Source organism: Glossina fuscipes, unplaced genomic scaffold, assembly GCF_014805625.2.
Source record: "Glossina fuscipes isolate IAEA_lab_2018 unplaced genomic scaffold, Yale_Gfus_2 1, whole genome shotgun sequence".
Classification (NCBI taxonomy): domain Eukaryota; kingdom Metazoa; phylum Arthropoda; class Insecta; order Diptera; family Glossinidae; genus Glossina; species Glossina fuscipes.
In genome coordinates this window covers 31,121,122-31,136,966 of record NW_023998415.1, presented here as the reverse complement: position 1 = coordinate 31,136,966, position 15,845 = coordinate 31,121,122, and the positions used below count along the sequence as shown (strand labels likewise).

Below are 15,845 nucleotides of genomic sequence, written 5' to 3'. Positions count from 1 at the left end.
AATACTCCGAATATATTCATAAAAATTAAAATAAAATTAATTTTCATCTTACAATTAAATAAAAAAAGACCCTATAAGAAAAAATTATATTAACGGATACGTTGTTTTAGATCACTATTTATACATATAAATATAAATATATAAGATTCAACTTTAAATAAATAAATAATTACAATTTTCAACTAATTTAGTAAAGTGATGTAAAAAAAAAGAAATAAAAGAAAAAAACATTATAAATAAATCTAAATATCATTATTTCATTATCATTCATCATATGCACACATTTGTGTAAAATATAAATATAAAAATTTATTCCGATATAGACGCATGCACAGATATATATATATATTTATATATATATATATATATGTATATATATATATATATGCTGTTTGAGAAAGACTTATAATCTATCGATCATCTGCATGCAATAGCGCATCATGTATACAGTGATAGACATTCGTACACTCGCATCGTATTTCACTTTGGAACGCTTAGATGTTACCTAACTCGAGACAGCGGGACAATTTCTCAGATAATTCAATTCTAGGCAATTGCACGGTTGTTTGTTTTTTTTTTTTTATGCTCTCTACACATATAAAAAACGCAAAGAATCCTTAAAATGAATTAATTAGTTCTTAGTAATTGAATAAAAAGCAAAACACACTGCTAGGATATTAAAAGACGAACTTTGTTCAAAGTACTTAAGGCGAATACTCTTTAAATTTATGCTACTTGTGCTAATTATTAAAAAGAATCGCAATATTCTTCGCTAGAGCGTAAAGGAGAGAATGCAATGAAATTTTTAGCAAAAAAAAAAAAAAAAAAACACTGCTGTCACATCAGGCTCTTACGGTTTAGATACCTTTAAAAGTATATATTTTGTAGCAAAAGGTTAAGATCTAACCGTACCTGCATGGAATGGGGAAAAAGAGTAATTATTAAGCAAACAATTATCATGCAAGCAATAAAACATGACGATTCTAACATCAAATGATAATTAATTGCAATTTAAAGAGAAAGTATATCTACGATTTCTTCCAACATCGAAAGACAACTAAATAGATAAAAATCGCTTATTAGTTTGTTAATTGTAAATGAACGACGCATTCAAAAGTCGTCGAGTAATAGTGTAGTTAAAGTCTCGCAAATATTGTCATAGTTCTCTCTCTCTCTCTCAAAATATATTTTCAATTCATTTTTCTTAATTTAAGCCATAGACAGATGTCGGCCTGGCTTATATTTCTGAATTAAAGACTCTGTATGCCTTCGAAAATATTTGAACCCATTTTAAGCGTAACATAGTCTGTGAGACTAAGCATTTATATATATGCATATAACACTGATGTGAAATATATGACAGACTTCAGTAAACCACGAATTTTTCATCGCACAAAAGCCATCATTCTCTACGACATATGAAACTAAAAAAAAAAAAAAATTTAGCATAACATATCGTAGTGTACTCGTGACTGCAGTGACTGTAACCGGAACGCATATGTCATCGAATAAGGGAAATAAAGTTTGATTTGCAAATTTTTCAATTTCCGCCAATATGATCGAAGCTATAGCTCGATCTTGCCAGCTTTGAACTTAGTTCCACGTAAGTAGTTCTTATATTTCATTTTGGGATAGTGAGCAGTAACGGTCTCAATGTCTGACGGGCATCATTCTTCTTACTTTTTGCCGTAAAATGAAAAACAAAAAAAAAAAACAATCGAAACACGAGTTAAAAAACAAAAAAAAAAAAAAAGGGAAATTCCATTAAAATCAAAATGTTGTATAGCATAAGTCCAATATATATATTTTTATTATTTTTTTTTTTTGTTTTTCTTTAGTAAAGATTACAAGTGGAAAGCAATTTTTTTGTCTCTAATGTAACTACTATAAGAACACATATATATATATATATATATATACCTTTCGATATTTTCGAAATTCCGGATTTTTTCTTTCGTTGGTTAGATAATGCAGCAAAGCACAAACCGATATGCAACATAAAACATTTAATTGAAAAAACATTTTTTTACTATAACTTGAGACTTGATGATGAGAGATAAATTGCCTGTTGTTATACGAATGTCCATTACTGTACATATAATATAAAAAAGTTTGAAATTTCGAAGAGGATGAATTAAAAAAAAAGCGAAACTGTTAACAATGAACGAACGTACATATCGGTCCTTAAAGGAGTAATGCATAACATATATAATAATAAATAAACTCAGTCCAAAAAAAAAAAAAAAAAAAAAAAAAAAGCAACAACAACAATAATAATAACAAAAACAATTTGAAAAATAATAAATATGCTCATCAAATGAAATTATTCGTTAAGAGATAAATTTAAGTTGGATTTGTTTACGGCATTAACATTAGCATATTTAGTCGAATAACCTCTAAGCAATAAACCAGGTGATCAATTTAATGCAGTTCTCGATATATTGCATTTGACTTTTCCTTTTCCTTTCCCTCTTTCTTTTCTTTTTGGTTTTTTTTTTTGATTTTTTAATTTTTAATTTGATTCGCATTTGAATGACTCGTAGTCGTTGCATGCAATCCAAGAAATATTCTATTTCTTATTTTGCGTTGCGTTGATGCTTACGTTTATAAGCAACAAATATCGTTTTTTTTTTTTTTTTTTTTTTTTTTTATTCAGTTTTTTACTTCTACTTGAAGAGGTAAAATTTACAATTTTGTTAATCATCGGCCAAGATGGGGTATATTCGTAAATCCTTGTGGACCAATTTAACGTTATGTCACTTAACAATTTCGTTTAAGACATCAATTGCATTATGAAACCGTAATATTTTCAATTTATAAAAATTTTCGACACACAGAACATTATATTAACATCAATTTTCAAGAAGCAAAAGATCATAAATTGACTCGATTTGATATCAATTTTCCAATCTGTCAGAGATAAGAACAGTATTATATGTCATTACAATATATTATTTCATTGTTCCATGCTCTGACGATTGTAAACGATTGTATGGTGTGTTTCAAAATCGAGTACGCCCTAATTAAAATAAATAAAAGACGAAATATATGTAACGACTTCTTAATGATCCATTGATTAATGTCATAGGGTTATTGAATTCAATCGTGAAAATAAAATTGAAGAATGGTCTCCGGCTTTCCAATACAAATATCTCCGCATTACGTTCATTTGTAATCACAAAAATCTACTGCTCGCAAACTAACAGTTAAAGTTCAAATTAAACTAAGCAAAGTAATCGGATCGTGAATATAATCTATAAATTCAAATCGATAAAATATTTTACATTTTCACTTCAAATGCTGATTGTTGCAATATTTTGTGTTTTTACTCCCAAAATTTTGCTTCAAATTCTATTTTAAAATTTCAACTTTAAAGAGATTATATGTACGAAAATCTACTCGCGAAACGCATTGTTAAAGGACAAAATAAAAAAAAAATATTCTTTTTTTATCGTTCTATAATGTTTGCACTCTTTCTTATTCGCCGAATAAGACTTCACTTGAGGCAATAGATTGATGCCAACGGATCGGATCATCTTTAATAGATGCTTGCGAAAATAGCTGTAAATGAATTCTACGAATTTTTACTCTGATAGCGCCAAGTGAATCTATTATTTTACAAAGGCAAAATTTTGATTTTTAGAAAATAGCCATATCCGATGGAAACGTTGCTTGATCGGTGACATTCTTGCATCGTTTTGCAAAATGATGCAGAAAATTGATTTTCTCGCAATGAAGCGAATTGCAATGCAATCGCAATCGTCATCGTAAGATATCTTCTCACATATCACATTATCTTCTTCCATAGTTATGCCATAGTTATGCATTTCGTCCATGTTCCCCGTTTATATTCGAGCTTAAAGCACATTCATGTTCATGATGAAACGCTATGTACTTCGTTTCTAATAATTTCAGTTATTTTTGCAGCCAAGGTTCCAGCGATTTCGCATACAAAACCGAAGAAGACGAAGACAATTTTAGTAAAATTCTTTTTTCTCCTTTCGAAATTTTTATTCAAGATGAAATCTAAAAGCAAATACGAGAGTTCGGTAACATGACTAAGAGTTATTGTGAAAAAAAGTTGGCATATAAAGGGTTCTGAACGTTTATTACAAAATATCATTTTAATGGGTTTTTTTTTTTTGGACAAATACGGGTTGCGCGCAATTGAACAGAACAGAACAGAATTTTTGTTAATGATAAGCACGACTTTTTCTACACATCACGGGGCGTATATTCATTCTGTCAAAACCTTTCTTCCTTCTTCCTTCTGTCTCTGAAGGAAGCATCAGATACCTCACACGCATATATATTCTTGATCAACATCAAATTCTAAATCGATTTAAGCATGTCCGTCTGTCCCTTTGTGTGATGCCTATTGTAAATAGTCTCCTGTCCGCAAATATATCTACAAAAAATTAAACGCATATTCTATGGACGATGCTGTTAGATTCGTGCACAAAAATGGAAAAAATTGATCACGCCTCTCCTATATAGTAGTGTATCAAATTTGAATTGTTTTTTCAATACCTTTATAAGGCGCGGAAACAAGCTTTAAAAATTCTAGAAAGTATATAAATTGTTGGCCAGTTTCAAATTTGAAATACACCTAAACATGTCCGCTCGGCATGTCTGTCCATCGGTTTATTTGCGCCAATGTGTAGTATCTCCCAACGTAAGCGAAAATGAAAATATCGCCAACAAATTTGCAAAAGAATTTAGAATTGACCTAAACTTTTCAAAGGACACGCCCATATGTTTATACTACAAAAAAATTTTTGTTTTGAAAATAGAAGAAATCAGCTACGCCCCCTCCATATTCTTTTACTTGTTTCATCTTTTTTAGGATAACGGCGATGGGTATAAAAGATTCGGCCCTGACCGAATTTAACTTTCTTCCCTGCTGTTATATAATATGTGAGATTGATAAATTTCTATTTCATTTATTTTCAATCCATATTTATAGTTATGGATTCGTTCATTAACTTAGAGATTTTATTCGATCAAAGACTACATGTTGATATATATATATATATATATATTGAGCTCTAGTTAAATAAAGATAGATAGGCGCTAAGTTTTATGAAACGATGATCGATTCACATACATTACAACAAGTCTACCTAATACACTTGTAGGCGAATATTTGAATATGCCTGCGTTGTGCGATCTTCATCGTACTGGTGATTTATGGATTCAATAGAAGCCGTTCAAAAGCAATTTCTGTCCGTTGTCCTTACGTATTTAGATTGGAACTCGCTGGGTTCTTTGCGTCCTTATGCAAGTCAATTGCTTTCGTTACTCTTACCGTCACTTGAGAAATGTAAATATATCCTTGGTTATGAAACGGTAGGATTGACTCATCGGTATTACTTCGTGCTATCTACAGTTTGATTACACTATCGGATTTTTTAAATTTTATCAAATCAACTCTCCTCAATACGCTCGCTTTGCCTGCCTATGTCATATCTAAATAAACTATTCACCTTAAACTTCGTTTTGATTCGAAAATTGACCGAAGTGTGGTCACTATGATCAACTATATCAAGTTTTTGCGTATTCGTAACAGCTGCTCTGGCAGATGTGACTTCTTGTCCTTCTTACGCCTCTGAGAAATGTATGTATTTCCATTTATAGCGGTTACCAAATAATCTTCTAGTTAGTTTAAACATTAAATAATATTAAAGAAATGTACCGAAAAGTTCCAATAAGGGCGGCATCTCAACATCCTATTAAACATGGCGATGAAATGAGCAAAGTTTTCAAACCCATTATAAACTGAAATTATACCATAATTTTTTTAAAAAAACTATGATCGGTTTAAAAGTGATTAACTGCCAATTGTCTGACTACTCAGTAAAACGTTGGCCGCCAACAACAATAATTAACAAATTTGTAATGTTAGTTTTATGAAAAGTTTCGGATGCTAATCAATGTTTATTTTAAAACCGATCCCAAGTTTTTTATGTCAAATCAAATGTTGCCTGTAGTTTGCCTAGAAATGGCATGCTGCAATAATAGCTAGGACGTGGAACTGGTTGTTGAAAATAAATTGCGTACCAAAAAATGCATTTTTGTAGGCATTTTTGCATTTCCTATAGAACTCTAACCTGGTGGCTTAATGAAATGCGATAAATGTTTTTTTTGTTGATTTAGTTAAACGTGTCCCCGACGCTGACAATGAGGCCACGATCAACGTGTTTATCATTCGAAGATAATAGTAATAAAAAAATTTCATTAATTTCTAAATGCCATTGTAATGTGAGATACGCTATGAGTAAGAGGAGGATTTAGACAAGTCGGACCTCTATGAAAAGACATTAGCCACGTTACGGAAAGTATATGCTGCGAAAGCTATTTCGATCTGGCAAGACTAAATGCAAATGGGCTTTTTTTCATCAACACAATAACCTACTATCAGTCCAACGCTTTTCAAACATTTCTGTGGCTTATTTATGAAATTATTTTTTCAATGTACACTTCAGCGAGCGCAACATTTGACTCATTCACTTCAGATTTCCAAATAGTCGTTGGGGGCCAGATGTTGGGAATAGGATGCGGCAGCAATTCATGCAATTTGTTTAATGATGGATACACGTATCCATTTCGAAAAGAATTTCCTCATGATCAAATTCTTGTGCAAAATAGTGAGTACACTGTCTTTTGATAATTTCACGATGTCAGTTATGTGTTGTAAGTCTGCCTTTCCATAATCGAAAATAATTTTCAATATTTTTCTAATGTTTTCGATTGTAATTAAAATTTTTGGTGGACATCCGTTGCGGTTAACTCTGTCGATCGCATCCAATCAACCAAACCATTGAAAAAGTTTTTGTCCCCGGCGGATAGAAGTCGCAATAGCTTCTTTGATCGGTATCACTTCTTAAAAAAAGGTAATCTTTTATCAACACACAAAACTCAGATTTTCTCATTGCTTGAGAAGTAGCAAAAGGAACGCCACTAAAATCACTGCGACTCATAAGCAAGCAATCAAAATTATCTAGAGTTTTTGATAGGCGCTCCTGAATATGTATATACTTCATTCTTAATTATGATCGAAAAAGGGGATGTATTAATTATTTCATTCTGATTATGAATCGAAAGCCGTTGAAATACCCACCTCTCACAACATAAACACAGCGTCTTCCGAAAAAGTGCCATATTTTTATTTTCTTCGTTTGAGGTGACCTAAGGAATAACTAAAGTCTGCTAATTATTAGTTACAAGGTTTCATTAACTTTTAAAAATTATCAATAACCCGTTGTAAGGGGTTTCCGCTCAGCCATTAACAGTTTATATCGGGGTTATCCCCGATTTGCAATCTTTAAGCGTAATAATGGAAAATCTCGTGAAAGATCCGTATTGACGCGTTTCTACGATAGTGTTCACGCATCAATAAGACACAGAAATCAAAGTAGTAGACAAGGATATTGTACTAGTCTACGAAAGTGTTCTTAACGAATCGAGTTTACCGAGTAAGTGATTTGGATAACTTACTAGTTTAGCACTTTTTCTTGGCAAATTGAACCGACGCATTGAAAAGAAAATTGAACGAATTCGGAAATAAATAATAATACAATCAACAGCGCTACACCCGCCTGCGCCCCAATTATTCTTAAATACATTTTCTTAATTACATTCTATATTACATGTAATTCGGTACAAATATGCAAGCAATACTTGACGAAAATATTTTGCGAAAATGGCAACACTTTTTTATTTAATTATTTACAAGGGATAATAATAAAAAAAAAAAAAAAAAAAAAAATGAATCTTACACTAAACATTGGGACCGAACTTTTGTGAAATGTGAAAAATAATTAATGAATAAAAACAAAGAAAATCGACAAGAGTAAGAGAACAAAAAGAACAGGTAAGAAAGTTAAAAGCTCGCATCTCCATCACCGATAAAAGTTTTGACGCCCCATGCTTCTATTTCTCGTCATAAAAAAGTGAATGAGATAAAATTTATTTTTCATCTCTTATCTCACCAAAGCGTATGACGTCCACCATAATTAATAACGAATTGCCGCACTTGGCCTTTCACCCATTCGAGGGTTAGCTTAGCAAACCCCTTTTAACGGTATTTTTAAGAGAAAATTTATGCAGCATGTCGTGACATCTACCAAAAATTAATTTAGAATTAACGCACTTACCTTATCGCCTTCTACTCTTCAAGTTCTTTTATTTGATATCCATATCGCTGATATTATTAATAAAAAATTAATCCACTAGATCACGGTGTCTATCATATTCGTTGGCGTATTAACCCATTTTTAGGCAGATAATATATCTTCATTTGAGGAACGTAAAAGATAGTTTTAAATCTTATGTCTTGTTTGCCTTATGACATATACGCAAAACACTTCAGTGAAGAAAGTGAAGAAAATAAAATTGAATTACTTGTAACTTTATATGGAGATGGACGATTTTTTTTTCAATTTTTGCACATAAAGGGTAGAGTGTTTTATAAAGTAAATGTGGAAAATTTCAGCCTTCCAACTGCTGGCAGTTTAAGGGGAACGGAAAAAAATCCACAAATTTTTGTTAAGGAAAACGAAGCTGCATTCGGTTTACACTCCACTGCGGGCTTCTGCTTTTGACCAATTTAACTCGTTTTCAATACCAACCTGCGTGCAAAAAACCCCTAAATTCTCTACGAAATTTACAGTCAATGTCTTTACTTATGCGACCAGGAGAGTGCTGAACACAAACACCCCTCAGAGGGACAGACATGGGTTAATCGATTCAGAATTTCACGCTAATTAAGATACTTGATCGGGTGTCTGAAGCTTCCTTTTGCGTATTACATACATACAAGCATATACACACCTAGTAGAGAAAGAGCCACGTTCGCAGCAAGTGTGCATCGAAGCTAAGTAGCTATAGAGTGCTATAGCATGTCAAAGCTTAGCGACCGATAGTAGTAAACATATTAAGTGTAATTGGTTCATAGTACGAAACATTAAAGGCTAAAGCTTACTTTAGGCACGACATAGACGAGATATATTCGTTAAGAAAAGTTGATTTGGCAGTTATGAGAAAACCCTAGTTCGAGATAACATAAAAATTCTTGCGAAGATTCTTGCTAAAAAGTTTGAAGTTTGAAAAGCTCGTAGTTATATGCATGAAATCTTTCACTAGCCAATGCCTGTGTAGTTCTCAACGAGATGTCGTTGGGCAGTGAAGTGAGAAAACTACCCTTCAACCCCAACCAAAACTTCCCAATATTCAGAGAAAAACTAACTACATTTAATATCATATCGTATAGTTCCTCAGCGCACGATTTAGGTACATGTGACGGGACGCGATCATGACCTGACGCGTAACTGTCATGTTCAGTAATTCAATTAACTCAGGTAGTAAAACATGGCAGTAAAACTACGTTGAAATTATTCGGTGAAAAGTTTCGAAATTTGATGATAAATCAAAGGAGCCGGAGGCATTAACCAGTTAGTTGCGTCAACCTGTTTAGCGATATATAAGCCAAACACAGGATATACGAAGTAATCAAATTAGGTTGTAATGATAATATTTTATGAGCAAATCCAACAATGATCAGGGTGCATATACTCATCATACACAGTTAAATTGTTAAGAGGCCGCAATAAAGGAAGGAAATGTGGAAACTTCTCCTTTAGAGTTTCAATATTTCTAAATATATTTTGGATTAATAAGATGTGAAGATTTTATCTTCTAGAGGTATACGCAATAAATTTGGTGGTTGAGGTAAAACTAACTCTAACTAACTCTATATCTAGGAATAGAGTAATTAAAATAGTCCTGCCCAGAGCCACATCTCATTTTCAACTTTATTCCCTTTATTGTTATAGTATTTAAGTGCATTCTTGAAACACGGTGGGCAAGCGTTTCAAAGAGGGAGTTGCCTGATCGGAACAGATTTGGAAATAGATAAGAATAAGCGAGGGCGTTAGGCGTCTCTATGTTTTCAGTGAACAAGCCAAGCTTAATATTTGGTCAATAAGTGAGATGTGGTTCAATGGGCCATCTTGCTTGTAAAGGGAATAACATAACACAATGCTGAGTGATATGAGCCCTTAGGTAACTAAACTAAAAAGTGGGCACCGATTTGCAACCATTTCAGGGCAATTTTCAAACTTAAGATCCACTAGGCTCTGATTATAATGCGGAATGTGATTCGGATTAAATGTAGTCCATTGATAAACACATTAACTCTATCAGATACCGTAATAGTGGCCCCATAACCTCAGTTATCACTAGGATACCACGAGACTTGCGGTAAGTTAAATAGTCCCCAACACTATGACAAAAGTAGTAGCACTTAAAGTATTAAGAACATCGCGAATTAAAATATCAAATTTATTATGGACGGAAACATCAATATATTAGGGAATGTAAGAACAAGATAAAAGTAAATTTTTGATTATCAATTTTTAGTCGAGCAAGAGTGAGTTCAATATCAGGAACAGTTAACATTTCGAATAAGTACAACGGAAGGATTACTGTAACGGAATCTCTCTAGTTCGATTTAATCTATCATTTCTGGAAACGTGAAAGCTGTTGGAAAAAGTTCCGACAGTTGAAAGTCAAGTTTAAGCCAGATTTCTTTGAAAGCGAATTTCTAGGAAAGCACTATGCTCACTGAATTTAGATAAGAAAGCCCTCTAAACATTAGTAAGTAAAATTGGCTGGGCCTATAGAGTGACTCGGTTTTGATTGTTGGAAAAGTTACAGAACAAATATGATTTTCAGGTCTCTGCTTGGAGGGAATTACCTAAAGTATCCACAAGTGCAAGTCTTGATATAAATATGTACGCAAGGACGCACTATCATTAATGTCATATTATTCGTCATAGGATAATTAGTGAGCGAGAAAGAGGCGCTTTGAATCGTCGCAAATAGTGTATCTTATGCGTGCAACCTGCCGCCCGGGCTATTATTATTTTTTCTGTCATTTCGAAACACGTAAAACATAAAAGCGGGACGTTTTAAAATAAAATCTTGGAGCGAAGAAACTGGCGAAGGATATTTGAATATGAGAGGACATTTTTATGGCGTCGACATTGCTAACTAAGTAAAGAGTAAAAAATAGGATTAGGTTATAATCAGAGAATACGCTTGCAATGTATTTGACAACTTGAAAGGTTTTTTGTCTTTTGAAGATGACAAAAGATTACAAAACTGCCTGTAAAACAACTTTGACAATTTTCTTTCTTATCATGCGAACTTTTTATTATGTCTTTCAAATAACATCTCAAAGAGTGGTGCGTAGAAGGATTTTCGGCAAATTTAATTTAAAATATTAAAATTGTACTTTTTTTCAAGTCAACATTTTTTACATTCTATACGTTCTTCTCTAAACTTTTTTTATACTTAAATATATATATAGGTATGTAATTACTCTTGTAATTACTTTCGTTCCATCTCACAAATTGACAAAAAATACATGCTTTTTAGGCATTACCCCTGGAAGGCCTCTTACATGTGTAGGAAAAAAATAAAATTCCGAAACCCGAGCAATAAGTTTGAATAAAACCAAAGCCATAAAAGATACGTAACGTGAGAAGCGTGAATAGAATTGAAAGTTTATTTATTTCTTTTTTGCCTTCTAATTGACAAATTGCCGTAAAAAATATGCACAAATTTTTCCAGTTAGTATGTAACTTTTGCCTTATGGAACCTTTTTTTTTTTTTTTTTTTGCCTATTATCGATTGCAGGTGTTTGCAGGATTTGTTTATAATTTTAATTATTTCCCTTTTACAAATATGTGTTAACAGATTATATAATATCTCGTATTATGTACGCAATATGAAATGAAAAAAAGCATTCATTAAAAGAGAGTTTGTTTAGTTGTTTAGAAAATCGCAAGCTCTAATATGTCTTCTGCAATGAAACATTCAAACTTATCTACTGCTGCCAACAATAATTCAAATATTTTATTAACGTCCACTCAATCCGCTGAATTCAATAATCATCAAACGCATCCGCAATGCGATCATATAAAAAGACCAATGAACGCGTTTATGGTATGGTCGCGAGGACAACGACGTAAAATGGCGCAGGAAAATCCGAAAATGCATAATTCAGAGATATCGAAACGTTTAGGAGCTGAATGGAAGCTACTAACCGAAGAACAAAAACGTCCATTTATCGACGAAGCAAAACGCTTAAGGTAAGTTTAAAAAGTTAATAAGCATATGCGCTTCGAAAGTGCAATGATAATTAAACAAAAAAAATTAGATATCACTTACCTATTTAATGACTTTATATTGTTGACATGAATCAGGCGCGGATTAGAACGTCTGAAAAACCTATATCCAAAACCTATACCCACAACGATCTATAGATGCCATCCGCTTTAGATAAACTATTGAAAATCATTATTCCCTCTTTATGTTGGGTGCATGAAGGGGACGCTCGCAACTTCTACTAAATATTATCCATACATCTGATTATTATCTCATACAGACTTGTACTAAGTAATAGTGAAAAGCTAGTAAGATTTTCGCTTTCAGATACGGCGCACAATTTTTCACTTGTTAGATCTTGTATAAGGAAAGAGATGACTATTTTAGAACTTTATATATTGGGCTCAAAGATGGAATACACGAAAAATTACAGTTTTTTTAAACCAATTATCGCAATTCTGCTTGATGGTATGTATATATGTCCACAGGTGTCCGAAGAGGTTTGTGTGTATAGTAGTGTACTCCTGTGTTACAGTGGTGGATATAAGAAACATGCATTTGTCTGAGACAGTAGTTCAGAGATATTTCATTCATAGGTACTCTGATCCAAAATTTTTGTGTCGAAGCGAACTTGATTTCGTTTTAGTAAAACAACGAATCATAGTAGTATTCCATTAATGTGTGCCTTTATGAATTATTTTGCAGAGCTTTACATATGAAAGAGCATCCTGATTATAAATATAGACCGCGACGAAAGCCAAAAACGTTAAACAAATCACCTGTGCCTGCGAATCAAAATTGCAACCAGAGCCATAAGTCTTCACAATTGAACTCCGGGTGTGCACAAATTCATCAACAACGCAACCAGCAAAACGGTTTATATCCAGGAAATTCTCAAGCTTCGCCTACTTTAAATGCTCAAAAATACAGTTTTAATTCACCAGTAGAGCTATCACTAAATATGTCAACAAGAGTGCCCAGTGCTTTTCCACCGACACTATCCCATTATCCTTTGGATCCGACATTTGCCTTAGATCTTCAAGCTCGTCTTCAAGCTATGTATACGGGCAGCTTATATCATCCTTGGCGCTATTTTGGCTGCACACCTCTAATCAGTCCCGAAGCACCGCCTTCTCCACCAAGCAGTAACGGTACAGGTATATCATCATACGGTTGTATAAAATCAACAAAAACATCGCCTATCTTAACAATGCCTGCCCAGGTACCGCCAAATATAATTTGACCCACTCCTCTACGATATGGAAACGGAGAGCCTGCCGTTTAGTAAATCAGAATTCCTGATCTATAGTTAATTGTCGGAATGCCAGTATAAAATCATTTTATTTTTTTTTTTTTCTTTTGTTACACATAACTATATAATAGATATAAGTTCGGTTCCGATCGAACGTGCAATATTCACCACAATTAACATATATATATATATATATATATGTGTGTATATATACATAGATGTATACATATTCAGATTGACTCATAAAAGTCAATATACAGTAAAGAGCCAACTACGGTAACCCATTGAGTATCAAAACTCAAATGGAAATCAAATGCAATCCCAACTCAAAGAGAAGATTAACATTTAATTTGTTATCATGCGAACCTTATAAACTAAGATGAACTACTTCTTCAGTTTTCTTTTTGCACATTGCATTGCACCCATTTAATATATCGATGTCGTAGAATCTCATTTCTGGGTTAAAGAATTCGTATCATGAAATAAAAACCTCCGAGGGTAAGAATTTAAGAAAGCCCTTCTGAAATACACAGAATATATATAAAAACTTTGAAATTCTTAGCGCACAACTTTCCTACTATTCTAAAAGAATGCGATGAAAATTTCTTAGAGATAAGAAAGTGACTGGAGCAACTTTGGAAGTTTGCAATCTGGCCATGATTGCTAATTTAAATTTTTCTAATGTTGTCAACTTGCATATGTCAAGTCAATAGGATGTCAAGTTGTTTAAGATTTTGAATATTGAAAAGCGCGAGATCTTTGCGTAATTCTTTTAAAAAGTAAATGAAAATCATACCATATTTTGCCTCTTAAGGTGGTGAGTAAAAGCTGAAAAAATTACAAAAAAAAAAAACAAAATTCCATAAATAAAAATTATATATGTTTGTCTACATTTCAAAAATTAAAAAATTTATGTAATTGTACTTTGATATGTATATATTTGATCCAATAGCTGTAATAAAATAAGAAAGGTGAAGGTCGAGACCACACGTCTTTCCTGGATTCGTTCAGTGTAAGTTATTTTCTGAGTGCAATAATTGTTATCGTTTTACGTGTCTTGATAATTTATTCACAATTCATTTTCGAAAAGTACATATGTATGTGTGAATGGGATTAAGTTATGATTTTATTTAAGACAAAATTCAAATTAATTATGACACTTGTAAACTCCCCTGTAATTCGGTTTGAGGGAGAAAACTTATACAAGAAAAATAAGTTTACTGTCACACTCTTTTTTCTTTTTTATGCACACAAAAAAAAAAAAAAAATAATATTTCGTTAAAGGGGATGAAATTGTGTGTTTTGATGCGTTCACTATTTAGTTATATAGCAATGGGTTTTTCCTCGCTTGCTTAAGCACTAACCCACGAACGGAATAAATAAACTTGTTATACACGCGACAATGTCATCTCGTAACATAAACATAGGCGTTTATGCGTAGAAAATTCAATTACAACGCCCACTTGTGTGAGCACTCAACTGCGGAATTACGATCAACTTTACGATTAACAATGTGAATGTAAACGAGAAACTCTTTAAAAGCCATACGAAAAAAGTTTAGGAGAAACTCTACTCTCATATGAGATTGAGTAGAGACTGCTAAGCGAGCGACTAATGCTTTTCTACGGAAGCCGCTTCTATTATCAATTGTCTGATATTCGAATTAAAACTTTGATGGAATAAATTTTCACATCAAAGTTATGATATATCATGAAAAAGTTTGCCCGGACTAATACGCATATCTATCAGCATTTTTTTTTTTTTTTTTATTGCACTATCTATGACCTGAGATTAAAATTTGCATTTACATGCATATATGTATACAATGTCGAATCGAAGACTGGAAGATGGCTAAATATGCCTTGTACGGACGTTTAAGAAACAATTTAAGATTGGTTAGGGGTTCGAAACGACCATCGCCGTGTTCCGAAGTATTTCAACTTGTCTTATCTGTACGACTAAGAATGTATACAATAAATAGAAAAAAGGAAATAATAAAGACAAGAATCTAACCGAATTTTTTGCGATTACACAGGACAAAGTTGACGACTTCGTAACTGTATATAGTATAATATAGTACAGTAAAATAGTAAATAAAGCTGTAAAGTGAGGTAAATAAATGAAAATTCTTAGAACGAATTTTGAGTAATCATCACCTTAAAGAAATCCTATCCATTAATTCTGGTCGTATTAGTGAAGCGGTTCATCTATTATTGACTCGCTGAATATTCTAGAAGGAGAAGAGGAAGAAGCAAAAGAAAAAGAAACTTTCGATAAAATTTTGGGGGATCTTTTCTAAAGGTTTACTGAGAGCTACTGAGCTGACAACTCTTAAAATTCGTGAATAATTGACGGATATACACTGAAATGTCACTTTAATGCTCAAAGTTGTCTTAGTTTTTTCAAATCGAATATTGTTATG

At 32.6% G+C, this 15,845-nt stretch overlaps 1 protein-coding gene across 1 annotated transcript; it reads left to right on the top strand.

Moving 5' to 3' along the window:
* The first annotated feature begins 2,359 nt into the window (after positions 1 to 2,359).
* Positions 2,360 to 13,572, top strand: LOC119631544 (transcription factor Sox-21-B). The gene is made up of 3 exons (XM_038023857.1): positions 2,360 to 2,412; positions 11,834 to 12,155; positions 12,877 to 13,572. Exons 2-3 carry the CDS (start codon positions 11,860 to 11,862, stop codon positions 13,412 to 13,414), a joined length of 834 nt encoding a protein of 277 aa, XP_037879785.1. The 5' UTR covers positions 2,360 to 2,412; positions 11,834 to 11,859; the 3' UTR covers positions 13,415 to 13,572.
* The last annotated feature ends 2,273 nt before the right edge of the window (positions 13,573 to 15,845 follow it).